This window comes from Erpetoichthys calabaricus, chromosome 4, assembly GCF_900747795.2.
Source record: "Erpetoichthys calabaricus chromosome 4, fErpCal1.3, whole genome shotgun sequence".
NCBI classification, from domain to species: Eukaryota; Metazoa; Chordata; class Cladistia; order Polypteriformes; family Polypteridae; genus Erpetoichthys; species Erpetoichthys calabaricus.
In genome coordinates, this window is record NC_041397.2 from 39,196,010 (window position 1) to 39,212,718 (window position 16,709).

The 16,709-nt window shown below is 35.3% G+C and overlaps 2 protein-coding genes across 2 annotated transcripts; both read right to left on the reverse strand.

The window, feature by feature from the left end:
• Positions 1-3,756: 3,756 nt before the first annotated feature.
• On the reverse strand, positions 3,757-4,738 carry LOC127527499 (olfactory receptor 52E4-like). Its single transcript, XM_051926493.1, has one exon. It carries the CDS (start codon positions 4,735-4,737, stop codon positions 3,793-3,795), a length of 945 nt encoding a protein of 314 aa, XP_051782453.1. The 5' UTR covers position 4,738; the 3' UTR covers positions 3,757-3,792.
• Positions 4,739-11,264: 6,526 nt separating this feature from the next.
• Positions 11,265-12,285, reverse strand: LOC114651026 (olfactory receptor 4F4-like). Its single transcript, XM_028800981.2, has one exon. It carries the CDS (start codon positions 12,261-12,263, stop codon positions 11,343-11,345), a length of 921 nt encoding a protein of 306 aa, XP_028656814.2. The 5' UTR covers positions 12,264-12,285; the 3' UTR covers positions 11,265-11,342.
• Between the last annotated feature and the right edge of the window lie 4,424 nt (positions 12,286-16,709).

A 16,709-nucleotide genomic window follows, 5' to 3' on the forward strand; every position in this document is an offset into this window, starting at 1 on the left:
TAATGATGTGTCATTAACACAGTGGTTCTCAACCTGTGGGGCGGGCAAAAAGTAAGTAACAAAAATGGGGACGCGAAGATGTGATAAAAAGAAAACAAGAATCAAAAATATGAAAAATACATCTTTTGAAACCAAAACAAATTAACTTAAACTACATTCTGATACTAGAAAAATAAATACAGAGTTAGATAAATGTCGATAAAAGTTAAGTAGGTATAATAAAATATGCATCTATGATATAACATTAATTTAAAAAGAACAAATTGCTATAAGTGCGTTCCTTTCAAAAAAACTTTGGGGGGGGGGCGCGATTAAAATTGTTATGAAAACTCGGGTCGCAAATACTTAAAGGATGAGAAACGCTGCATTAACAGTACTTGGTTAAAAGGTAGCTGGAATGAGCACCTGCAGTCACTGCAGCCCTCAGGAGCTGGAGTTTGACATCCCTGGTCTAATATGTACATATCTGGGATGTAAGAGAAATTGTAATGTGCACTTACCGAATGAGTGGTGCTTGCACACAATCTTTTGGCACTAATCTAACTTCATATTGTTTTTTTTCTGAAATAACACTGTTTCACAATGATGTTACTGGTCCAAGAGATAAAAATATGTGTGGATTTTCTATCCTGACGGCTACTGCTTCAATAAGTATTTCAGAAGAAGAATGTGAAAGGTTGGATAACTTCTATCAGGTTCTGTCTATTTGTGAGTGTTGTTTGAAGGTTCCCTGCTACTGTATGTGTTTAGTATAACTAGAGTTGAAAAATAATTATGTGATATTGTGACTTGTGAGCATAGTTTTTATTAATTATGTTTAGCAGTTGTTAAACTAAACAAAGCAGAAAAAATATTTTAGACAGTTTTAACAAATACAGTAAGGTCTGTAATTGAAGGTTACTGATTGGAAATGGTGCACAGATTCAGTCTGATAAAATAAGGCAGAATGGTTTTACAGAGTCTAATCCATATATGGCATTGGTCAGAAGAACTCACAAATATCTCTCTGAATGTGCTAAAGTGGTAGAAATGTGAATATATAAGGCTTATCAGGAACCCTCAAAGCCAGAACACCTGTCAGCACTGTGGCTTTCACTCTGTTCCATGAAAAATGCTTCTGAGCTCCTACTGAAGATGGACACACAATTGTCAAATACTCTAATTAAGAGCTGCAAGACAATTATACCATGGCCTCTCTTCTCTTTTATTTGTACGTATGAAAATTAACTATACTGCAATGTATATTATGAGTGAAAGCTGCATTTAAAAACAAATTAAATACTGTATATCCTTTCTGTATCATATTTATCTTGCCTTAATATTTCCGCCATGGTTTTTGAAAGGAAATATGTATTTATATGAGTTGCAGTTCTAACAGAACACATTCCCAGTGAGCTTGTGCCCCCTATTAGACACATTTACGTAGATAAAGGTTGCTTTAAATACATCAGTTATTTCAAATGTCTTTACTATGTTCCTGAATCCCGAAACAAACAAGTGTCTAAAAAGCTGCATAACAGCTGTTGAGATTCCTGCCACAAAAAAAACTTAAGAAAGGAGTGCGGACCTCAAAATTAACAAAAGCCAGACCCGTCCTAATTCCAGGTTTCGATCCATTTAAACGACCTCCTCTAGGCTTTCTAGCCCCAACTAAACTGTCAGGCATCCGGCTTGTGCAAGCACAAAAATAGAGCCATAGCTGTTAAAACTTCAAAATTTCGAAATTTCCCAAATGAAGGGGTAGACCCCCATTTATTTGAACCAGATTTGGATAATCAAGTTGAATAAAGGAACTGAACATATGTGAATTATATTATCCAGAAAATATCCAAATCGTAAAGTGAATAAAAGAATGGTTCATTCAAAACCGGTGAAACAGTTCTCCTTAAGCGAATCTCTATATACTGGGTGTTTGTCAGGACTGTAAGCACTTCATTCCTGAGCAGTCAGCTACTTTCTTACAGTTGTTATGCATTGTAAACTATTTTGAGGTGTCCTTTTAGCATATGAGCGTTTAATGTAGAATGACTGGATGATGATCTTCTAATTCTCAAATCCACATAAACTTATTAAGTATCAGAAGCTGCAGCATCTCATATTCAGCAGCACTGTGCATACGGCAGGAAAGAATCCTGGATAGAGCAGGAGCTCTTCAAAGTGTCCACCCAAAGCCCAGTTTGGAGTCACCAGTTAAACGTAACTTGTTTTTGGTGTGAGAGGAAAACCCATTTTGGCACAGGAAAAACTTGTAGAATCCACATACACATTGTCCCGATGTGGGATTCAGATCCAGGGCACTGCATCTGTAAAGAAACAGCACTAAACAAAGTGCCATCCTGCCCTGAATCAATTTTAGGGAGATAATTTTAAAGTTAAACGTACATTTAACTGTCTTGGTTAAGATAAAGGTAGTTGATTTATCTTAGATAATTTCACTTACTGGTACACCCTTCTATTCTAATGAAAACATCTTTGGTTGTATGCTAGAATTTTGGTTGAAGATTAGACATTAATTGCACGCGTGCGGGGTCTGTCAAATAAATGTGAAAACCAGCAAACATGCCATTTATAAAAGTAGACGAAGTTTTCCTGAAATGCCGCAAAATTGCAACGAAGTTCCACTCAAAATGGAGAATTAAACTGCATATAATAATAATAATAATAATAATAATAATAATAATAATAATAATAATAATAATAATTCATTACTCCGTGTGTTAGATGTAGGCTATGGGCTTTTAAGACTTAGAAAGAGGCACCGCAAATGTTGGCTTCATTCCTTTTTCACAGTTGCGAGACGGCAGTGCTACTCACTTCTCTACTGTGCCACCCCCAGGATGATTCCGTCAATTTTTATACCAAAGAAAATGAAAGACTAACCTGTAGTCATTTTTAAGACATTACCTTTCAGTACTCTATGGACCGTTTCTGAAGTAGTAAATGAACAACACAAAACATAAAAGTGGTTATTTATATTTTTATTAATCTGGTATATAGAAATTCCAAACATGACACTAAATAACATTTATTTTCTTTCAACTGTTAGAACGTTAAGTGGAGTGTTCACACTATTAATATTTTTACATTACTCTAAATTATATAATTCTTTAAAGCTTCATTCTTACATGATACAACATCCAACATAAATGCCAAAAGACAAAAATGTAAATAGCGAAGTCATTCTACATAATCGGTCTCAGTTTTGTCCTGCTTTCTCCCTATCTTATGTTTTGCCTTCAAGTACAGACACAGCAGGAAGGAAAGCACTCATTGATTTAATATTGTTTTAATAAATATCTGTGTGTATCACATATTAACGTCAATATAGGGAGTTGTTGAACATGGAAATTTAAAAAAATACCCCAATGCTTACAATAACTTCTGAAATTTTACTACTTTTCAAATGATTATGTCAATAATTTATTAATTAAGTGAATAATGCACACGCATTTACAATAACAAAATAAAAGGGAAATTCCAGTGTGTTCTCCATTTGTTTCTAATCTTTTGTTTATGCCAGAGTGCCACAAACACCATAGGGAAAGCCCAGTCCATTCTATTCAAATAGTGTATTAATAAGTGGGTTACATACGGGGCCAAGATGAAGAAATCCTAGAGAAGAGCAAATCTGCCATTTTATAAAATGCTTGTAATGTTAGGTTGTTTTCCATAAATTACTCGTACCTTTTTCTTTTTGGTAATGTTTTGAATTAAAAGTCACAAATAGAAGAAATAAAAGGGAAGTCCCTATGTGTGCGTGTGTGTGTGTTTGACACATCTCAGACTCTCTCCTCATTTCCACCTGCTTCTCACTGCCTTCTTTTTAAAATATCTCGCCACGTTGTCTCGTATTTCCTTCGTACTTATTCCATAAATGATAGGGTTAAGACAAGGTGGAATGGCTATTGTTAACACACCCATTGCTTTAATTGCATTTGGAGTGATATTTGGAAATTGTAAAGCAATAATAGAAAATAGCGGCGACGATTCAAATAGAACATAAACCGCTAAATGGGTAGAACAGGTGTGGATGGCTTTGCTTTTGCTGTTGCTGAAAGTTTTGAATAAACAAGTAATCAGTATTTTAGCGTAAGTCCAGAAAATCGCACATAGAGACACTGCTGTTAAAAAATTAGACACAAACACAGCGAATACTGTGTTTACTGTTGTATCAGCACAAGACAATAGAAACAAATTTCCATTTGAACAATAAACATGCCTTATTTGGGATCTGCATCTCGGTAGTTTTAATACAAGTGCAAACAGAATAAAAATTAAAGTAAAACTAACCCCCCAGGCCATTGAGCAAAGCTTGACTAATGTTTTGTTGGTCATTATGGTGCTGTATCGTAAAGGATCGCAAATGGCCACATATCTGTCAAACGCCATTGCAGTCAATATGAGGTGAGCAGCTGCACTGTAGAAGTGGATGCAGAAAGCTTGAATGAAGCAGGCTTCATAGGAGATCAGCTTAATGTCATTCAGAAAGTCAGAAATCATTCTTGGCAGGACAGCAGAACTCCCCATTAAATCACAGACAGTCATGTTACATAGCATTACATACATGGGAGCATGCAGGCGTCTGTTGAATGTAACCATTAAAAACAGGGTCACGTTCCCAATAACAATGAATACGTATGCAGCCAAAACCGAGAAAAAGAGAACGAATCCAACTTCCGTTTGGACAACAAACCCCTCCAAAATCAACATGGAAAAGTTACTATAAGCATTGTTCATGTTTCTGCTGCAATGGAAAAAAAGAAAAAGATGAAAAAAACATATATGTTAATTTTCTAATAGGGCAACATTGCTCACTGTACCTCGTTTACTGATCTGCACAGAATATTAGCGACACTCATCCGCCTTCTCTTCAGAACACACTCTCCGACTTCGAAAGACAAACAATATAATAAAAGCCCTCAGCTATCGTGATCAGCAGCTTTTGTCATTCTTCACTTCTGCCAAACAGTGCAGGGACGTTGGCACTCACACCATGAGGTTCAGGAACAGTTTCCAACCATAAGTCGTGAAGCTGCTGAATAGTCATACGAATTCAGACAGTTAAACATAATAAACAGTCCATATAATATACTCGCAAATATTTATTATATATAACAGGATATATATTGCACGCCAAGCATTCTTTTTAAAATTAAATTTATTTCAAAGGAGTAACATATTTACAATCAAGCAAATGCAGTTTTTAGAACTTACAGAACTAATTACTTCAAAAGTAATCTAGAAAGAACATTAGAGAGATAAAAAAAAGGATAAAAAATCAAGAATTTGACCACGATCTGCGATAAGAGAGAGGAGAGTCTAAGGTTTAAGGTTTAAGGTTTCTTTATTTAGTCATGTTTACACAAGAAAACATGAAATGTCCCTTCTCAGTCAAAAGCAGGTAAAACATTTTCCCAATAATGCTTAATCTATTCTTTAAATAAAGCCGTGTTTAAAAAAATTGGACAGATCCTCTAAGCGAGAAGAAGATTTTTTCTGATCTTCTTATATAATAAGCTACCGTGGCTGTCCGTTTTTCCAGGATTTTAAATCATCTGTAGCTCGCAAACCGTTTGAACTATTGACTTGAAAGTTGGTACACATATACTACGTGACGTCTATTATCCGCTTTCGGGGCGATGATTGACCTCCAAGGTTAATCCTCTTTGTATTTTTATTTTATTGTAGAATCAACACTCGGCAGCTGCTGGCCGTGCGTCTTATGGGCGCCATTCTCATTCCCTATCACCTTCGTCGTCACTTCCCCTTCAAATCTTAAAGCATTCTTGAGACAGATTGAAGACATAAGTGCCAGCTTAAATGAAAAAATATGGAAAACGTACTAAGTTATTGCAACACAAACACTGACTTAACCATTTTTAACGCGAAAACATGCCGACGAAAAAAGAGAAGAAGCGGGCTGCAGGGGTGGAGAAAAGAATCGCTGCTCAGGAAGCAGCAAGCGCATCGACCTCTGAGCAAATGAATGCTAAACATACAGAGAAAATGTATGAAAACTGTGAATGCTAAGGTGAAGTGTATTGCGCAGTGTGCCGTTACTGGTTTCAAATAATACAGAACGGCAGTTACCAACTAAATTGAGATTCTTCCAGTTGAGCAAGATAAGTCTATGTGTAGTGTAGTATCGGCGATTTCAATCAACTTGTCCTTGTCCATAAGCCAGTAACACCGCTGTTAATGGGAGCGATTGTGATACCAAGGCTGTCTGAAAAGAATTTCAATTTTGTCTAAAATTATGTTAATTTGGTGCATTCCCAAAATATGCAGTATAGTGATGCAGGATCTAGCGGGCAACGCTGTCAATTTGGATCTTTCCCGGGGTCTGTTTTAAACAATCTTAAATGAGATGTGACGATGAAAGATTATAACTTGAAATAATGAGAGCTAGAGTATATTTCCACTTATGTACTGAAATGTTAAATGAAAGATCACTTTCTCATCGTCCCCTGGAATTATTGAAGAGAAGATTCTTTCAATTGGTTTTATATATTTTTGAGAAGCTCTCCGAGTCCTCAAGACTACCAGAATCGCCTCTGGAACAGAAATTAGTGTAGGTCTGGAAAACTGGATAGGTCTATTTTAACAAAATTGCTTATGACCACACCAGTGTGAAAGTGCTCGATCTCCTCTAAGCATACAATTTATTTATTTATTTATTTATTTATTTATTTGTTTGTTTGTTTATCTATGTATTGATTGCTTGCTTGTTTGTTTGTTTATGTTGCATTTGTCGACAGTCTAATTAAACATGCAAGTACGAATTTCATTGTACAATTTTATACATGATAATAAACTTGGCTTGAATTATATGTTACCAGGTTTTTTGTTTACACTGTGTTACTATCAGAATTCAACATACTCGTTGTTTTTTCGCCTGTATGAATTTGCCCAATAAGATTTTTCAAGTGTCCTGTATCAAAATTATATATTTTCTAAAAGAGCTTCTCAAATTCGATCCTGCAATTCCCCATCCCAACTCTTTTTTCAACGGGAAAATCGCCTTCATTTGACCGTGCGCCCATTTTCATATTTTGAAAATAAATATAATATGATCAGAAAAGAGGAATTTACCAATTGTGTATTTTATACATCTAAATTAAATTAGAATTTGATCATCGCACTGCTGAAGTTATTACTCTGATAAAGAATGCTGCATGAGTTATCGGCACGGGTTTTTTTTTTTCTCAAAAAGACAAATCTGTTCGATTTATTGGATTTTCTAACGCGAATGGGTCCGACGCTCTGTGGTTTCTGCCTTGCACTTAGTGTTTCCTTTCTACGTTACAGTCCATGCGGTCCTGGATTGCAGTAAGCTTGTTTCATAATGCTAGTTTCAGATAAAATAGCTTGGCTGTGTACGCGTTTACCTTCTAATAAAGAAACAGGCGAAAAAACATACTGAAACAGCGGCTCCTTTTCAGAGATCATTGTCATTTGCAATTGTATCAGTTCTGGTTATTTCCATGCTATTCTTGCTAAGGAAAATTACACATTTTGTCATGTCCTTTTGACTTCGGAATAAAAAAAGAAAAATGTCAGCTAAGTAAATGATTGCATAAACAAGAAACAAGAATGGGTCGCTGATTATGAAATGGTGTTGAACCTGAATTCTCGGGGCAATTCAAACAACTTCTCCTTCCTCCAGCCACATTTGCAGTCATTTCAGATATTAACAAATTAATCTCTTTTATTGCTCAAATGTTTAACGACAACAAAGTATTCAATCAATGTATATTGTTATTTTTTGTTTCATATTTGCAAAGCTTTTTTATATACTTCGAAAGAAATTAAATAAAATGATTGATTGGTTTAAAAATTACTTTTATTTTAATATATACTTCACTGATAGGGTCTTTAATTAGCAATGTGTCTTCAATTTACATTGATCGTAATTTCTCAGTTTAAAAACGAAGCACGGTTTTTAGCACTTTCTCCAGCCCAACAAAACCAACCCTTTTCTCTAATTAAATACTAGTAAAATTATACTTACTTTTTTATAGACGTATTTGAAGTGAAAATGATAAGAATGCCCTGTAATATAACATGCCTCTAGTGCACACTTCATTTTATCCTACTTCATCAGACAATACTATCCCCTAGTGCATAGTTAAATGTTTCTCAATTAAACAGAACACATCAATTCACATGTGTGCACTGATTTCTACAAGGATTCTCTATTTTATGGTGCTCTTTGTTACAACTGTTTTAAGTACATCAATAGAGAGGTTTAAACATATTTGTGAGACTTGCAATCTTGGAGATCAAAGGAGAAATCTTTCAATTCTAGATTTAACAGCCATAATTTCCTCTGTGATAATACATTACTCAATTACTCATGTAATATGTAAGTAGTCTAAGTATTTTCTCTCAACAGCTGTGCTGTTATACTGCCTCACAGAAGCTATAGTAGATATAAAGTAGAAAATATTTCACTTTACTATGCAGGAAACCTGAGTACTGCTCCCGTAAGAATTTACTGTTCATATACAGATTATTCTGAAGACAATGTTATGTCATTTTCTAACCTGCTTAATCCAAACCAGGGTCACGGTGGTGCCTGAGTCAATCCTGGCTCACATAAGGCACAAGGCAGGAACAAACCCTGGCCAGTGTGCCAGATCATTGCAAGGCAAGTACACACACACACACACACACACACACACACACACACACACACACACACACACACACGCACACGCACACGCACACCTGCACACCAGACACACACTTGGGCCAATTTAGTGCCGCCAGTTTATCCAACTTGCTTGTCTGTGGACTGTGGGAGGAAACCTGACCATCAGGATGAAGTCCACACAGAAACGGTGAGAACATGCAAACTCTATTTTCCATCAAAGTTGCCAATCTTTGAGTTATGGCTCTTTGTTTGAGCCAAATGTTTATCTGGTATCCTGAGAAGACAGATTTGGGATATCACTTAATGGTGGATAATTAAGATGCAGAGGCTTTATTCCAAACAGAGTCTCATTAAAGAAGAAGGTGATATTAAGAGTGTCTGGAAGCAGCTTGCTAAGCCAAGGGATTGTTTTCCAGGAATAGCAAAATGGATAATGTCAGTCTGTCCTACATTCTCACTGTCTCACTCTCTTTCTTTCTAAGAGTCAGACATCAAAGGCACTTGCTGCATCAGCTGTCCCTTTAGCCTCCTAGAGGAAAATTGAATGTTTTTAGCCACACTCTTCATAGGGGTCTTCACATCAGCATATTTAGTTGCTCCTTCTTTATCTGGTGAGCACTCCTTGCAATACACAACACAATCTATATTACACTAAATCCATCAGTACAAATAAAGAGTTAAGTGTTTGTAACATTTGTGAGGACTTGCATTCCCAGAAGATAAGAGAACAGTCTTCAGTAATGCCCATGGCCCTCTTGCATTATGAAAGCTACTTCTGCTTGTATTCTAACAGTGGGTGCAGTGAATGAAACCAAAACCCCTTTTCCCAAATATCAAAATAAAAATAAATGTTTGACTGTATTTATTGAAAAACATTAATTTTTAACACTTATCAAATGGGACTGCATGTGGTTGCTGTGATTAGTACTATTGCCTCCTCCAATTGCTCCTAGAAACTGAGGTTCAAATCATGGCTAACTCACACATATTCTGCCTGTAAAAGTATTATTTTGTTTGTTTCATTCAAAACTTTCAAGATGTGCATGATAAGTAGATTTTTGTCTCTATATTGACCTGTGAGGGAGTGTAAATATGCTATGCAATAGACTGGCATTCTGAATGGGAATGTTTCTTGTTTTGCCCTGATATTGTTGAAGTAGACTCATGCTGCTTGTGGCCTGTCTAAACAAGTTTTAAAAACAGTTTCAAAAGTTAGGTTTTCTCCATAATACATTTAAAATACAAATATTTTCTTCTTAGAAATTATCTGTATGGAGTGAGCATGTTTTAACTTTAGCCAGTGTGTTTTTGTTTTTTGTTTTTTGTTTCTTTTACTGTGTGCTACTGTTTCCCCTAAAGATGTCCAAGTTGAGTTGACTAGTTATTCTTAATCAGGTCATTCCATGTGGAATAAAATGCACTGGTACTCTGACTAATGATCCTTACCTTACCTTGTACCTTGAGCTGATAGGATAGGTGCCAGCTCTCCCCAACCAGATTTACAGTAGATAAATAAGTTGAATGAACGAACTGGTTGTATGGATAATGGTATCCATTCATCCAGTTCATTCATTCAACTTATTTATCTACTGTAAATCTGGTTGGGGAGTTTAGCTAGATGTAGGTATAGTCTAGATTGGCTTGGGTGGTGTTTTACCCTATTTAGTGGGGTTGGAAAATAAAATAAAACCCATTCAACAATCCTGCACCAAGAACTTGTCCCCCCATAGTAAATAAAGCAAACATGGTGAGAAATGAGTTGTTATTCATGTCAGTTTTATTCACTTTTACACAAAATTACACAATACTTTAGTGAAAATAACATTTACTTTCCTACAGCAGACTATTTTGAATGCAACTGACAAAATGATAAGTTCACAATAGTATACATTTTTTATATCTCTTTACCTCATTTTTTAATAATGTGTGAAGCATTGTTTCTTACAAGAAATATCTGATGAAAATGTAGTAAAATCTAATGCAAATAATTTTAATAAACAACTGTCTAATTAAATTTAAGAAAACACAAAATACATATTTGCGAGGATGCCATTCTGTAAAAGAAATCTTATCCAGCTTAATTTTGTCACTATTTTTTCCAATCATTTGTTTATGCCAGAGTGTCATGCACACCATATGGAAAGTACAATCCATTGTGTTAAGTTGTGCAGTGTTATGTTAATAATGTAATAACAAGTGTCTGTAGAAGTACATTTGGGGCTAAGCGTGGTGTCTCTGAGGCTAGTTATCTGCACTGCTATATGTAAGGTTACTATTTCAAATCCTGTTACTGCCAGAATGAATCCTACTTTGTTGGGCCTTGGAGCAAGGCCCATTAACCTTAAAAAAATTGCTCCAGGGGCACTGTACAATGATTGACTCCGCACTCTAACCTCCAAAGTTCACACAAAAAGACAATTTCCCCTCAGGGATTAATAAAGTATACCAAATATCAAACAAAAGATGAGGAAATCCTCCATTCAAAGAAGTGCTTCTGAAAATCTACCACTGTATACAAGTATAATGTCTGTTTTTTATTATTATTATTATTAAATTACTTGTGTTGAAACATTTTTGTTTCTCTGGTAATGTTTTGAAATATATCACAAAAAGAAGGAATTAAAAGGAAGTCCCAGTGTGTACCTGTGCATGTGTGTTAGATAAAACTCAGATTTTCTCCTCATTTTTACCAGTTTGTTCTGCCAGTCACTACATTCTTTTTAAAATATTTCAGAATGTTGTCTCGTATTTCCTTTGTACTAATTCCATAAATGATAGGGTTAAGACAAGGTGGAATGATTATTGTTAGCACTCCCATTGCTTTTATAATATTGGGAGTGATATTTGGAAATTGTAAAGCAATAATTGAAAACAAAGGTGATGATTCAAATACAATATAAACTGCCAAATGGGTAGAACAGGTGTGAATAGCTTTGCTTTTGGTGTTGCTGTAAGTTTTTAATAAACAAGTAATTAATATTTTAGTGTAAGTCCAGAAAATTGCACAAACAGACACTGCTGTTAAAAAATTATAGACAAATACAGCAAATACTGTGGTTGCAGTTGTGTCAGTACAAGACAATACAAACAAGTTTCCATTTGAGCAATAAGGATTCATTATTTGAGACCTGCACCTTGGAAGCCTTAGTGTAAGTGCAATTAGAATCAAAATTAAAATAAAACTAATCCCCCAGGCCATGGAGCAGAGTTTGACTAAGGTTCTGTTGGTCATGATGGTGTTGTATCGTAAAGGATCACAGATGGCCACATACCTGTCAAACGCCATTGCTGTTAATATGAGGTGACCCGCTGCACTGTAGAAGTGGATACAGAAAGCTTGAATGAAGCAGGCTTCATAGGAGATCACTTTGATTTCTGTCAGAAAATCAGAGATCATTCTTGGAAGAACTGCAGAACTTCCCATTAAATCACAGATAGCCATGTTACATAGCATCACATACATGGGAGCATGCAAGTTTCTATTAAATGTAATCACCAAAAACAGGGTAACATTTCCAAAAACAATAAATAAATATGCAGCCAAAACTGAGAAAAAGAGAATGATTCGTACTTCAGAGTTGACCACAAACCCCTCCAGAATCAACATGGAAAAGTTATTTTTAGTATTGCTCATGCTTCTGCTGAAAAGGAAAAAGAAAGAAAATGTAAAAATGTACACATTAACTTTTTGACGTTTTATCTTTGGCCATTGTGTTCATTTACTTGTCTGAATTACACTTTAACACTTTATATATCAGCATATTAAATAGGGTTCAATCTGTACCTAATGCATATATGTGCTACCAAAAATCAGCATGCAGCATTACTGAATACGTCCATGCATTCTCAGTATCAAATTTCTATACATTTGAAGACTTCAGCTCAAATTGGTTCCTGCAATCCTCCAAGCCCATACTCCATACCGTTTTCCCTTCTCTTTTTATTAATTTATGTTTTCTGAATCTTAACACATCAAAACAAGCCAAAAACAATTCAATAGTTACCTATCTTAATTTTAAACAAAAGTTTCCTGTAAAAAATTGTGTTTCACAAAGACCGTCAACACCACCTAAAGTTAATCAATAGGAAATGCAAAAAGTCATCAAGGGTAGGAACGGTTCACTCATTCACTTTCCCGGGCACCCTCTATAACTCAATGGGAAAATAACAGCAACATTTTTATTCAAAAAATGTAGCTTACATTGCTTTACAAGATGTCAAAGAAGTAGTGTGGTCTGTGGGCTGGTTGGCATATTTTAAATAAATAATCTAGTCCTGTGAGTGGTGACATGGAGCACAGGGGCACGAGCCTGACAGCGGGAGTCGGAGGTGTGGTGGACAACAATTGTAAGCCAATTGAACTACTCTCAGCTTCGGATGGGGTTTTTGCTTCGTTCACTTAAGAATTTGTTTTTGATTCTATCGGCAGTCGTATTTTCACCTGGGCTGTAGCGTGGCACTATATATTGTATTATTATTATTATTTCTGGTTTTCATTTGTTTACATCATTTGTTTTTGTGTTTTTCTTCAGCTGTATGTTTAAGCTTCTATTTTTTTCATAATTTTTTTTTTTTTATCAATTTGGCTTAACGCCGAAAACCATAGCCAGACAATAAAGTTCTACAATGAATCATCTTTTATATTACTTTATTACAAGTATCAGTAATATATACAGGCTGCAGGCTTACGTGGCCTATGAAATGAATTGGACGTTTGTAATTTTGGAGTTGTATTGTCGCTGTAAATATAGTAACATCTTCGCAAGACATATAGCAGCCACTGCAGTTGGCACCCAAATTCATAGATTTATAGCACACTTGCTAACCACATCTACTTGAGATTTGCCAGAGTTTCCTCCTCCTCACTCTCCATGCCAAATATCCTACTGTATCTTTTTTCCTTCTTCACCTGTCTGTCTACCCCATTACTCAATGTCTTCATGTACCACACACATCACTTTTTGTGACATCCATAGTTTGCAAAAACCAGAAAGCCTCAACCAAACGAGTGGCACTGTGTCTGTGTTGCCTTCGTCTCGGCTCTGAGCCGAATAAAATGATGTGGTGGGATAGCAAAGCCGACTCAGTACAATATTATTATAAACGTTAAAAAAGCATATGTAAGCTAATTTTCTTTTATACTATAACATCACCAAATTTCTGTCAAATTAGCCAAAGCATATTTTTAGATTTTGGGATATTTTGTTTTTCTATGGGTGGCATGGTGGCACAGTGGTAGCACTGCTGCCTCGCAGCTAGGAGACCTGGGTTGGCTTCCCGGGTTCTCCCTGCGTGGAGTTTACATGTTCTTCCCGTGTCTGCGTGGGTTTCCTCCCACAGTCCAAAGAAATGCAGGTTAGGTGCATTGGTGATCTTAAATTGTCCCTAGTGTGTGTTTGGTGTGTGTGTGTGTGCCCTGTGGTGGGTTGGCGCCCTGCCCAGGGTTTGTTTCCTGCCTTGTGCCTTGTGTTGGCTGGGATTGGCTCCAGCAGACCCCCATGACCCTGTAGTTAGGATATAGCAGGTTGGATAATGGATGGATGGAGGGATTGTTTTTCTATTGTAGAGGTTAGTTTTATCCCTAAATATTAATATATTGTAAAGTCCTTTTTTTAGCGGATTCCTATACTGACCTGGATGTGCTACAATCTTGCCAAGTTTTAGCTTTTTAACTGAACAGGAAACAGTGGCTGCTGATGAGTGAGTCAATCAGTCAGCTTTTCATTTTTGTATCAAGATTTAAATTTGAAAAGATCTTTAAATTTCCTTGTGACTGTAACACATAGATCACACTCTTCTGGGTCTACCAGCAAAAAGTGGTCTAATTTAGTCTGATATGTAGTAGAGGTTACTCAAAAAATATGCTCTTATTTAGATATTTTTGAACATACTGTCTAATTTGTCCATTAGAATGATGTGTTTGGTTTATATCATCAGCATAGTAACATATTTTGGAATGGACACAGTAAATAGATAAGGATTTGTTATAAATCAACAAATAACAGGGATAAATTATATAGTATAGGACAGACACATAAACTGCTTTGCTTTGTAAAGGACAAATCTGAGTAAAATCAGTGTTATTTTAAATAAACATGTCAATGTTACACTCTTAGAGTTATTCTTTTCATAATGCCCCCGATTTATTGTCTTGTCTACAGAGTACAGTGCATATTTTACCTGCATAATGGTATTGCAAAGAAATAAGTCATTTTATATGAAATGTGATCACATTTAGAGATAACAATTAACATATTTTGCAGGTCTAATGGGAAAAATAGAACAAAAAGGAGAGAACTTGCAAGCTCCACAGTGGACGACTCAAGATTCGATCCCACATATGGAGAGGTTTGGAAACCAAATCTATCGTGACATTTGCAAAAGGAATTAGCCCAGAAGGAATTCATACTTTAATACATCCAACTACTTTTAAAAGAACCGATAAGAATAATTCTGATGGGTCAGGGTGTCGCATGTTGGGCGAAAAGACACATAACAGTGTCACTTTATTTTGTATGTGTGATGATGCATACAGCATATCGAGGACAAAATTGATTTTTAGTGTAACAGGAATCTCGGAAAACAGGCTCTTCAAGACAGCACAAACGTAGCTGTGAGGTCGTGTAGCTGCGCAACTGCGCAGGAAGGGTTGTGTATGACATTTATTTTGAAAAGGGAAAAACGGTGAACGCAATTATATATTGCAATGTTTCATGATATTTTTAATACAACATTATATATGTACTTGACACTTATTTTCAGAACTTTTAAATGATTGAAAAGTTAATTGGTTTGACCGGCATATTTCTCAAACTAAATGAAACAAATCATATTTACTATACTTTGTTTTAACAAATTCAATTTTAAAGAGAGAGAGAGAGTTCTACATTTGCAAAAATGTTTTAGAAAATTGCGCAAAAAGAATTGTCTTAAAGGCAATCTGGGTTTTATTTTGCAGGTCTTAAAACATAAGATATGTTGGATTTACATATGAAAAAAATAAGGGAACATTCTGCGTTCACCTTTTAAAGTTTATTAAACATTTAGAATGTTCTCGAAAATGAGTTTTCATTGCACACGTTTGAAGGTTCAATCAAAACGTTCGTTTGAAAATGTTTATTTAATGGTAATTTAACTAAATGCCAAAAAAATAAGCCTTATTATTTAAATATTTTTAGTTGAATCGTCATAAAATGAGAAATGCTATAGGTGGAACCATTTTTGGTTCCCAAAACACCAACAGGTTCCATACAGTAAATAAACAGGAATAGAGGACAACAGATTTGTAAAATACAATGGGTCATGATTGTAATATGGACTCTTCCTACATACGATGACACAGGCTAAACCCAGGTTTTCTTAATCTGTTAGTTTCCTGCTATAGGTATCTTACTATAGATTAAAGATCTAAGGGTTTTTCTGACATAGAAGTTTTTCAAAGCACAAAGAACCAGCTTCATTTGAAAAGAACACTTGCAGAATGGAATGGTGCTTTAAATGGTTCTACAAGAAACCACACAACCCAGTAAAGTACATTAAAATATCATTAAAAAATTATTTTTAAGAGCGTATAATGCCTGTGCAAACCATTACTTAAATATTAACGTATACTTTTAGCATAGTTGGTGTCTTGTGTGAAGTACAAACACAGGAGGTGCCACTCCATTGAATATGAAGATGCCATCTAAAGGAAAAAGTTTAGCATTACAATTGTACAGTATCTTCAGGGGTCAACATACATGCTTAAAACGTCGCAAATTAAAAGGATTTAAAATCAGTTTTTAACCAGAGAAACGTTTTTTATGAAAATTGATTGCACTGTAAATTATTTAACCTATTTAATATGGATATCCTAATATAATTCTAATACTTATTTGTTGTCATCCGTATTGCATTGCAGTTACTTTAACCAATTACAACCCAGTCGACCAAACCAATATTTTTGCTCAATCTATCATTAAAGATATTTTCTGGATCTTTACAACTTTAACTTGTGTATTTTTCTTCACTTATTTTATATGTCAATTAAATTTGTGCATAAACGGAACTCTTA

Coding starts and splice junctions, on each gene's coding strand:
- LOC127527499 (XM_051926493.1), bottom strand. CDS start 4,737: ATGAACAATGCTTATAGTAACTTTTCCATGTTGATTTTGGAGGGGTTT.
- LOC114651026 (XM_028800981.2), bottom strand. CDS start 12,263: ATGTTGATTCTGGAGGGGTTTGTGGTCAACTCTGAAGTACGAATCATT.